This window comes from Melanerpes formicivorus, unplaced genomic scaffold, assembly GCF_026170545.1.
Source record: "Melanerpes formicivorus ecotype bairdi unplaced genomic scaffold, bMelFor1.0.p_v2 SCAF_21, whole genome shotgun sequence".
Classification (NCBI taxonomy): Eukaryota; Metazoa; Chordata; class Aves; order Piciformes; family Picidae; genus Melanerpes; species Melanerpes formicivorus.
Window position 1 is genome coordinate 816257 of NW_027142373.1, and position 10378 is coordinate 826634.

The following is a 10378-nucleotide window of genomic DNA, read 5'->3' on the forward strand; positions in this document are numbered from 1 at the left end:
GTAAGCCCAGAAGGGCCACACTGGCAGAGTAGAGCAGAGCAAGGCAAAGCTGCAGGGCAAAGAGCCGGGGCGCTGAGTCCCACAGCAGCTCTGCAGGCACCGTGAGGAGCAGCCAGATACCACTGCCCCTCCTGCTCCTCACAAGCAACCTGGCCCCAACCTCACAAGGACACCCAGGCAGGCACGTGGCTGTGCCCAGCTCACCTCCCAGCCACCTCCCCCAAGCCTGGGAAGAAGGCCCTGGCCTGGCCCTGGCGCCAGCCCTGGCAGGGAGCGGGGCAGGGAGCGGAGCAGGGAGCGGAGCAGGAAGCAGGCAGCACAAGGGGGGTGCAGCAGCAGCAGGGGAAGGCAAACAAGAGAAAGCAATTGAGGAAGCTCACACGTCTCAGCCAAAGTCCAGAGCAGGAGGTGCTTGCAAAGGACACTGGAAGCATTCCAGCGATGTTATCTGCCCCCACTGAGCAAGATTAGCCCAGAGGGAAAAAATAAGAAGTTGTTTACAAGCTGGGCAAGCCAGGCCGTGGCTGCAGCACGTCAGTGCTGGGGTCAGCTGCTGGCCTGCCTACGTCTGCTGCTCAGGAAGAAGCACCACAGCCCCCCGTGCCCTGCTCTGCTCCCAGTCCCCTTGGCACCCTGCAGCGGCCCCGGCAGGCGAGATGCTGCTGAAGGGCTCTGCGGTGGGTCCCACAGTGCCCAGGAAGCACAGAGGCTGTGTGCAGGGAGCTTGGCAGGCTCCACACAGCCTTCCCTTCCCTGGCACCTCTGCCCCCAAGTCCAAGCAGGGTTAATGGGGACCCGGCTGCCCTGGAGCTGGCCACCAGCTGCACAGGGCATTGCTCCCGGCATTAGCAGTCCCTGCCCTCAGTGAGGCTACCAAGGAGCAACCTGCCCTTCTTCTCCCCCTCCCCTGGGCCACTTGCTCTGCCCAACACCTCCTGCCTGTTTTGAAGAGTTTCCATCTGAATGCAGATGAGGAATCACAGGATAATGTATCACCTGGAGTCAGTTCTCCGGGAGGACCTTTTTGTCATGCAGAAACTGGGGGGAGGGAATTCTGAGTTGCTGTTTGGTGCCTCCTTACCTCGGTGCTGTGTCAGTGCCCAGCCACCAGGCAGGGAGGCCTCATTAGTGCCCTTGAGAGGTGCCACACTGTGCCCCTCCTGGGCTCCTCACTCTTCCTCCATGTTCTTTGTTGGACCTTCGAGGCTGCTCTGGGTGAAACCCACACTCATCTCACCTCTCTCCCAGGAATCTGCCTAGGAGGCACTTGCCCAGGGGAGCTCCAGGCTGGCACAAGCCTGTTCCTGCCCATCTGCACTACAGAGGAGAGGCACAACGCCAGCACTGCACCATGCAGAGTCCTCCTCTGTAGACCACTCCACAGTGACAGCTCCACAGAGCCAAGCAGGTAGCCCCTGGGGCACCTTCTCAGGAGAAGATGATGTGTCCTGCCACTCAGATCCTCCACACCTCCTGGCTGGGCTGTGCTGGGCCCATGGCCCTGGTGGCACCACAGATTCCCCATGTCCTGCCCAGGCAGTGGTGCTTGGCTCTCGTGTGGAGACAAGAAACAGGTTTGGTAACAATTGTCTGGAATAGTTTGCTGTTGGCCAGGACCCCTCCAGTCCTCTTTGCCAGAGACTCCTGTAAGACAGACACACTCCCTGTCAGGAAGCTGAACATTTCATTTAAGTTGTAGATCTTGGCTTCTTCACACACTCCTTTAAAGCCAGACTGGAGAAACTCTGTTGAAATCTGCTCCTGGTTCAGTGTTTAAAGCACCAGGGCCTCTGCTGGACTTCTCAGCTTCAAAGACAAAGTTTGTAGAGCACTGTGATCATCCTCAAGCAGCGCACTGCATTCCCTTCTCAGCTCCTGACTGCCAGCAACAGAATCTGCTCAGAAAGCATCACAGAGTCACAGCATCAGAGGGTCACAGCATCAGAGAGCCACAGAATGTTAGAGGTTGGAAGGGACCTCCAGAGATCCCCCAGTCCATCCTCCCTGCCAAAAGCAGGGTCACATGCAGCAGAGGTTCACTGGGATCCTTCCAAGACACAGTGTGGAGAACTCCAGCAGCTGGTGGTGAGTCTTTGGTTAAACTTGGATGTCCCAGCATCAGCAAACACCAGCTGCAAAAGCTTTCAGCCCCTTGGACATGCAGCCTCGGACAAGCCTTGAAGGAATCAGACCATGGTAACCCTTCCAGCAGGAAGGGAGAAGCAGCTGGCAACACCTGGCACTGCAGGGTGGGCAATGTGGGCTCTGGGCCACTTGGAGTCCAGCAGAGTCGTGTAGCCATCCTGTGTCTGGCTGCTGGCTGCTCCTTCTCTCCAGGGGCATGTGCCACCAGTGAGGAGCTGGCTGTGGGCTGCAGAGCTGCTGTGGCAGCTGAAACCCATCCCCACCCTCACCTTCCTCAGGACCCCTCTGCCCTTCCAGTACCCCAAATGTAGGTGCCACCTCTGCATGCTGAGGGGTGGATTAAGTGAGGGCAGAAGGTTTGTGCAGGGAAAGGCAGGTGGGAGCTGGTTGCTGCCACATGTTATGGCTGCCCTGGTGTTTGACAGCTGTCCCCTGGTGCTCACAGTGCCCTTGGCATTCTCCTGCCTTCATGGAACAAAAGGCTTTAGCGATCTGGGCTGGTCCAGTCCAAGCTCTTCCCAAATGCCACAGTCAGCTGCTGTGCCCAGGGGAGCTGCTGCAAACTACAGTATGCTGGCTGGCATCTTCTGGAAGAACAATACCTCAGGAATCCTTTGTGACACAGCTCCAAGGCATTTGAGCTGATACCAGAATGTTAGGGGTTGGAACAGATCTCAACAGATCATCAGGTCCAACCCCCTGCCAGAGCAGGATCACCCAGGGCAGGTCACACAGGAACACGTCCAGGCAGGTATTGAAAGTCTCCAGAGCAGGAGGCTCCACAGCCTCTCTGGGCAGCCTGCTGCAGGGGTTTCCCAAGTGGAAGTGATGCATGCACCCTGCTGCCCCCCCACAGCCAGACCCAGATGCAGCACCACCAGGCAGTGGTTCCTGATGGACCTCAGTTTAGGTCACACCTCTGGAGACTTCCAGACCCCCACTGCACATTGCCACCCTCTGCATGTGTCCTTCTGACTGCAAAAGGGCTTTTTGTGGGCATCTGCTGCTCAAAGGCAACCCCCTCCTTCTACTGATGGTATTTCAAATTGCTTTAGCTTCCATCTGCACACCTTTGGAAGCTGTGGGAGCTGCGCAGGGCCAAGCATTGCCCCAGCTGGGCATCCAGGAGCCTTTGAGTCATGGGGTTCCTCAGACTGTTCCATCTCCACCCAAACACGGAGCCTGCATCATTCCCCACATTGCTCTGCCATCTCCATGCAAAGGTAAACCCCACCCCAGAGCAGTGGGTGGGTTGTAAACTGAAATGCAGAGTGAAAATCACTTGGTCAGAGGAAACTCCCTCAAAAATCCTCTACTTGCCCTCTGTTCATCACTACATCCCCCAGAGCTCTTTATTAAAATATCCTTTGGGTTTCCCTCCCTGCCCCCAAGGATGGAGGCTCTCAGACTCTTGGAGTGCAGGTCAGCAGTTGGAATCAGCAGGAGTCATCTTTGGGCTAAGCAAAACATTGTGGGATGCAAGTGCTCATATCTCTGCTGGCCAGGAGCACCCATCCGTGCCACCTCTCATCCCAGGGGCTCTGGGCACGATTCCACCACAGCAACACCACTGGAGCTGTGCAGTAGATGGGTGATGGTCAGGGATCAAATCTGAAGATTCATCTGACATGAACCTGGCTGTACCTTCAGGTAGTGATAGGACTAGGGGGAATGGAATGAAGCTGGAGGTGGTGAGATTCATGCTGGATGTGAGGAGGAAGTTCTTCACCGTGAGAGTGGTGAAGCCCTGGAATGGGTTGTCCAGGGAGGTGGTCGAGGCCCCATCCCTGGAGGTGTTTAAGCCCAGGCTGGATGAGGCTCTGTCCAGCCTGATCTAGTGTGGGGTGTCCCCGCCCATGGCAGGGGGGTTGGAACTAGATGATCCTTGTGGTCCCTTCCAACCCTGACTGATTCTATGATACTATGGTACCACAGCCCAGCTCCTCCTCAGAGGGCACAGAAAAGGTCTGCAGTGTGCTGGTAACCAGGTCCTAAGCTGATGCCTACCCACGTGCATGCCTCGACCCAGGACACAGACCTTGGGTGGTGCTTCCACATTCCCAGTCATGCAGAGCCCAACTGAGGCCTCTGCAGCACAAATCTGACTAATTTCCAGCCTGGGTAGTCCACCCTTGATAAGACAGGGCTGGTGACACCAGCACAACCAGCCTGGGGAAGTCCCACCTCAGGAAGCCATGAGTGACACTGCTGGAGGTGGCCTGTGTGGTGACTTCAGTCAAGGCTGACCAGCAGACAGCCCCAAGCAGTTTTTCTCCTCCCCAGGAAGGGCAGGCTGGCCATGGGCTGATGGCCACGAGGAGGTGGAGGATGGACTGCAAACCAGGGGTTAGACCCAGCCCTGCTCAGCATCTTGTACACACAGCTGCAGTGGTTTGGGTCCTTAATATTCAAGACCTCAGCACCACAAGGAAGTACTGCTTGTTCTGGGCCAAAAAGACATCTGAGAGAGATGCTGCCAGGACCAGGCAGCCCTTCCCCAGCTCTGCTCCTCAGCCATCAGCCGGGCAGTATGCACTGTAGTAGTAAAGTCTGTGCTGGTCCTTGTAAAATAAAACCTGACTGGCTTAAGAACAGGAAGCCCTCAAGACACAAGGCCTCCCATACCCCTCCTCTTCTGCAGGCAGTGGTTCCTCTCTGAACACCCCAGGTTATGCTGCTGTAACATCTAGAAGACAACATCAGCAGGCAGATCAGAGAGCTGAGCCCAGCCAACAGAGCTCCATTTCTGGCCAAGTTAATTTCAGGCTGGATGAGCTGCTGCTCTGCCTCACCCTCCCCAAAGAAGAAGCTGTAAATCAGTGCAGATGCAGGGGACTTCCACACTTGTGTTCAGCAGCTCTGCTGCTCTCCCACCTGCCAAATCATTTCCAAATGATTGGACACCTACCAGCCCTGGGTCTTCTGTAATGCAAACAGCTCTGAGGGCCTCTTCCCACCTGTTACTCATGTCCAAAAATTCCTGCCCCTGGCTGGGACCTGCACTTCACACCACACCTCTCCTCTCCTCCAGGTGAGAGAGGTTTTTATGGCTGGATGAACCTGCAAAGAGGAGGCCAGACACTCCCCTTAGGTTTGTTCCTCACCTGGGTGTGCATCTGCCTGTGCAGTGCAGGCAGGAGTGGGAGCAGTGCTTGTGAGCACTAAAAATGCATTTGTCAAAATCTCTGGGGTTAAAAAACAATCATTACGTAATTACATTAAACAATTAACCAACTGATTCATCAGCTACAGCCTCACCAGCAACACTGAAACCCATCCCAGCCACTTAACCAGGCAGAAGCTGGCACAAACAAAAGCAACTCCCAGAATGTCCTGGAGGTTAATGGTCCTGTGCTCCATCCAGGTAGGAGCAGACACTTTCCGTTCCTGGATGCTGGCATCTGGGAGCTGCTGGCTCCTGGGCCCTATCTGCTCCAAGCTGCTGGTTTGAGGTGAGCTGATGCAGAGATATTCCATGGAAGTAACCCTCAGGTCAGTGCTGTGTGCTTGGGCACTTGCCCAAGGTGCCCATGCTGCCCAGGTTCAGTCCCCTTCACAAGTTAGCCTTCATTTCTCCAGCAATAGCCACAAAATACCTCCCTGGCAATACCTGGAGCACTTTGATGGCTCTTCCTTCTGCTCAGCAGGGTCCATGAGCACAAGGAATATGCAGAACACACAAAACTCCAGAGAAGGCCCTGCTTCAGCTCTCCAGAAAGGACCTCTCTGTTGTCACCAGAGCTGTGATCTGTGATGCTGTCGCTGGAGGTGGCACAGGCGCGCGCACAGAGAGCTGAAGAAGCAGATGTAACTTCCTGCCGGCCAGCTGGGTGACCATGCAACACCAGCACAGAAAAAGAAGTCTCTGGGTTCCTTCAAAACAAAAAACCAAAGGGGAAAAATCACCACTGTGCTTTCCCCCACCACTGTAAATCACCACATCCTAACAAGAGCTCCTGTGGTCTCAGCCCATGGTAAAACAATTTGGCCAGCAGAGCTGAGGGGCTGAGCACCCAGACTGCACTGGGACCCCAGGAGCAAAATATCAGCTCAGGGGTGAAAGGCACAGTTGCAGATGGAGTTACACCAGCAAACCTCTGCCACCTGGCAGCAAGGTGAATGTTACAAGCAGAGATTTGCAGCCAGTTGTCTTTCCAGCACCAGTGCATCCTTGCTGGGAGGGCATTGCTGGCACATCCCTGGAGATGTTCAAGGTGAGACTCAACAGGGCTCTGGGCAACCTGAGCTGGAGGATGTCCCTGCTGACTGCAGGGGAATTGGACTGGATAAGCTTTGGAGGTATCTTCCAACCCAAACCATTCCATGATTCTATGATTCAGTACCCAGCCACCTCATTGATGCCACAAGTAAGCCTCCTCAGTCACCTTGGCTGCTGAGGTCTCCCTTAGTGGGGACACCCCATTGCTGACCCTGCAGCCACAACTGCCATCAAGCAAGCACCCCTCCCATGGCAACCAGCATCCTGCTGCACCTGGGGCCAGTGTGGGGTGACCCTGGAAGCACTTAGCAAAAGTCTGTGTGCACATCCTGCAGCATGGACAGAGCCAGCACAACCTCCACAGCAGCCACCTGAGCCCCAGTCAGCCAGGTGCTCAGGTAGGGAGGCTTGATCAGTGACACTCAGGAAGAGGAAGGCTCCAGCCACCTGATCTTAGACTGTTTGCATCAGACAGGGTCCTGCTCAGGAAGCAGAGTGGCTGCAATGCAAGCAAACGCTGCTCAAAACCGGTGCTGCACCTGAACCATTCCCAGCATGCTGATGCTGGGAGCAGAAAGGACCTCCCTGAGGTTCCCCAGTCACCAGGCCCAGGATTTACTCCAAGGCAGGTAAGTGGGGGATTGAACAGAGACGATCCAAGTTTTCCACAGCTGAGTATCCCAGAGGAATTGTGGTGCCCACAGAGGGATTCCCAGCCCAGCATGCTGGGGACATTGCCCCTTGTTCCCAGCCCTCTCCTGCTCCTTGCCCTTGGCATCCTGCTCAGGAGCAGTGTGCGCTGAGGGTCTCCTCACTCCCTCTATGGTATCAGGGGGAAACTGGGGGCACTGGGCTGAGAGCCCTGGATGCCCCCTGTTCCTTGCCCTGCTAGCCTGCCCATGGGTCTGCACCTTGGGTGCAAGAAAAGACCCCCCGATCGCAGAGCCCTGACGCTGAGGATTTGCCAACAGCAGTGCCCTGAATCTGGGAAGCTGCCCGTGTCCCCCTGGCTGGGCTGTGTCGCGACCGGGGACGTGCTGCGAGCACGGCCCCTAGAGCCCCACCGGCAGCCGCCAGCCGGGGACACGGCCCTGCCATTGTGCTCCCGCCCGCCCCGTCGAGGGCCGGGCAGCACCGAGCCGCGCTCCAATGGGCGGCGGGGGGCCGGGCCGGGCGGTCCGCCCCTGCCCGCGGCCCTTTAAGTGCCGGGAACGCGAGGGGCAGCTCAGGGTGAGTGGAGCAGAGCACAGCGAGTGGCGCTGCCGGCGTGCCGAGCCGCTGCCCGCCGGAGCCTCGGATCGGTGCGTACCCGCTCGGGCACAGCCCGGATCCCCGGGGCGGTCGCGGGGCGCCGCGCAGGAGCCGCCTCGGAGCGCTCGGCGCCGAGCTTTGTCCGCCGCCGGCGGGTGGGCAGCAGCCCAGCTTCGGCTCTCGGCGCCCTCCTCCCGGCGCGAAGCAGGCGGCGGCTTCTCCGGGATCCTCGATCGGAGCCGGCAAGGACGGGAGCGGGAAGCGGCGCTGTCCCCGGCAGCCCTGCCCTGAGCCGTGTGTCGCCGTGCGGGGACCCGGAGCCATGGCCGAGCACATGATGATGTCCATGAGCCACGGCGGCACCGGGCTGCAGAGCTACCGCATGGGGGTGAGCGGGCTGCAGGGACCCCCGCAGCACGGGCAGCATGTGCTGAGGACGCTGCCTGCCGCCGGCCAGATGATGCCCTACGGAGGGCCTGGCATGGACGGTGCGATGAGGCCGAGACCCAACCTCAGCGGACAGATGGGACACCACCAGATGCAGAACGCGATGATGTTCAACGGCCCTGGGCAGCAGCAGCAGTACATGGGGCCGGTGGGCACCCAGCAGCTAATGGCCAGCATGCACCTACAAAAACTCAACACCCAGTACCAGGGGCACCCACTGGGCATGAGCAACGGGCCCATGGGAGCTGGAGCCCAGCAGTACAGAGTGGGACCAAGCCAGCACCCAGGCATGCAGCACATGCCCTCACCGGCACTGACCTTGAACGTTATGGACACCGATCTCATAGATGAGGAGGTCTTGACATCCCTTGTCCTGGAACTGGGGCTGGACCGGATTCAGGAGCTGCCAGAGCTATTCTTAGGACAGAACGAGTTCGACTTCATTTCAGACTTTGTTAGCAAACAGCAACCCAGTGCCATCAGCTGTTGAGGGGCTTTGAGCTCCTCCTTGCGTCTTGGTGGTTTTGAGTTTGTTTCCAACTTCCTTCTCCACCTACCATCCTCCTCCCTTCCCCTGCTTTGCCCTGTCCTGGATTCCTGACCTCCCCCAAAGACAATCATCGGACACCGGCTTGCAATGGATTGCTTTTCTCTTCCGTGTGGCTGCTCTGTGCGGGAGCTCCCGGGGCGGGTGTGAGTTCCCCGGGCAGAGAGCACATCAAGGGCTCTTGCCGTCGAGCCGCCTCTGAAGGGCACGAACAGGATTTCTGGCTTAAGCAGGAATAATTGGACTTACGACTTTCCACAAGCGGGCTTGGGGAGCAGGAAGCGAGGGGCAGCTGGCAGCCCTGCCGGGCGCTGGATTCGCTCAAGGATTCCGTGTGGGCAGTGAAGTTAAAGCAACCCCCGAGAGCGGATTGTCTCCCTGGTGCACGGTTTAAACCCTTGCAGACGTGGGTGGGGTTGGATGCTTGCTGGCACCTCTTTACTGTGACAGTATCTAGGTCTGGCTCTGGTGCGTCCAGCCGGCAAGGGGCAGCGCTCCGCAGGCTGCTCTGTTTGAACTGGCTGAGCAAAATAAAGCGTGGGGCAGGGTGTGCTGCTGGGCCTGAGTGCACCTCTGTGGAGCTTCAGCTCTCCAACCTGTACAGCCAATCAACTGTAACATTTACAAAGTGTTTCGAGTTTCATTCGGGCATCAAGCTTAAAGCTGCAGTCTAGCTCCACTTTTCTTCCCCCCCTCTGAAACCAAATAAAGACCATGGAACTGTATATTCCAGATCGAATCTTATTTATTTTCCTAGGATTATTTATTGGCAAGGGCTCCTTTTGTTATTTGGCTTTGGGACTGCTGGGAAGGATGCATGGAGAGTACTGCAGCTTTAAGATGCTGGCTTCAGGGGGAAGAGAAGGGGGAAAGAAACAAGGCTGGGATAGTTTTTAGGCTGTTCTGCAGATAGCAGCTGAGAGCTTTCTGCTGAAGGCGCAGGACTGTAAATCCAACACCTCTCTGAACGTGATAACGGTGACTCGATTTCTAGTTCCCTTACTCGGAGAAGGTTAAACGTGAAAGCTGGAGGGGTTTTGTTTCCTCTGCTGTCTCTTGTTTCCAGGCTCTGCGGAAAGCTGCTGGTAACTCCTAGCTCCTGCTGCCCCCTGCTGCTGCCAGCTCCTGGCTGCTGCCACTCAACGACCCGGCGAGAATGTACAGATGGATTTGCAAATAAAAGCTGAAATCTCTCCCGTGTGCATTTGTTTGGTGCCGGGCTCTGGCCCAGGTGCAATGGTGAGCACCAGGGAGAAGGTTTCTCTGCTCCTGGGCCCAGTCCCCGGTGCTGTCCCCCTGACACTGGAGTTGGAAGGGCTGTTTGCCGTTCAGTGCTCGGACTCAGTCAGTCCTCAGGTGTGGCTGGGAGGATGAAGTTCTCCTTCCCAACGTGGATGGTGCTGCGGAGTGGCTGCTGCTGCCTGAGCCCTGCTCCTGGCTGACCCAAGGGGCTCAGACTCCTTTCAGCCCAAGTGCAGCTCTGCTGGCTGGGCTATAGCTCTGCCAAGAGCTCTCTGTTGCAGTTTTCTGTACCATAAAGGCTTTACAAATCAAGACAGCCTTTGCTCTACTTTTCCAGAGCACAGGTTTTGCTTTTTACAGGGTTCCCAGGCAGTCCTTTTGTAGAGTTCAGCAATGTTCCCATGTGTCCCTTTCCTGCCCTGCAGCTGTGGATGCTAATATAGCAGTGGCTGGAGCACCCTGAGCACACTTTGCCTGTCAGTGTCCCCTGGCCTTGCTCCTGACACAGCTCAGGGCAGTAGGTGACA

General features: G+C 57.1%; 1 protein-coding gene across 1 annotated transcript; it reads left to right on the plus strand.

Annotated features, from left to right (window-relative positions):
* Window positions 1-7603: 7603 nt before the first annotated feature.
* On the plus strand, window positions 7604-9802 carry CITED4 (Cbp/p300 interacting transactivator with Glu/Asp rich carboxy-terminal domain 4). The gene has a single exon (XM_068150922.1). The coding sequence runs from the start codon at window positions 7938-7940 to the stop codon at window positions 8550-8552; it is 615 nt and encodes a 204-aa protein (XP_068007023.1). The 5' UTR covers window positions 7604-7937; the 3' UTR covers window positions 8553-9802.
* Window positions 9803-10378: the final 576 nt, after the last annotated feature.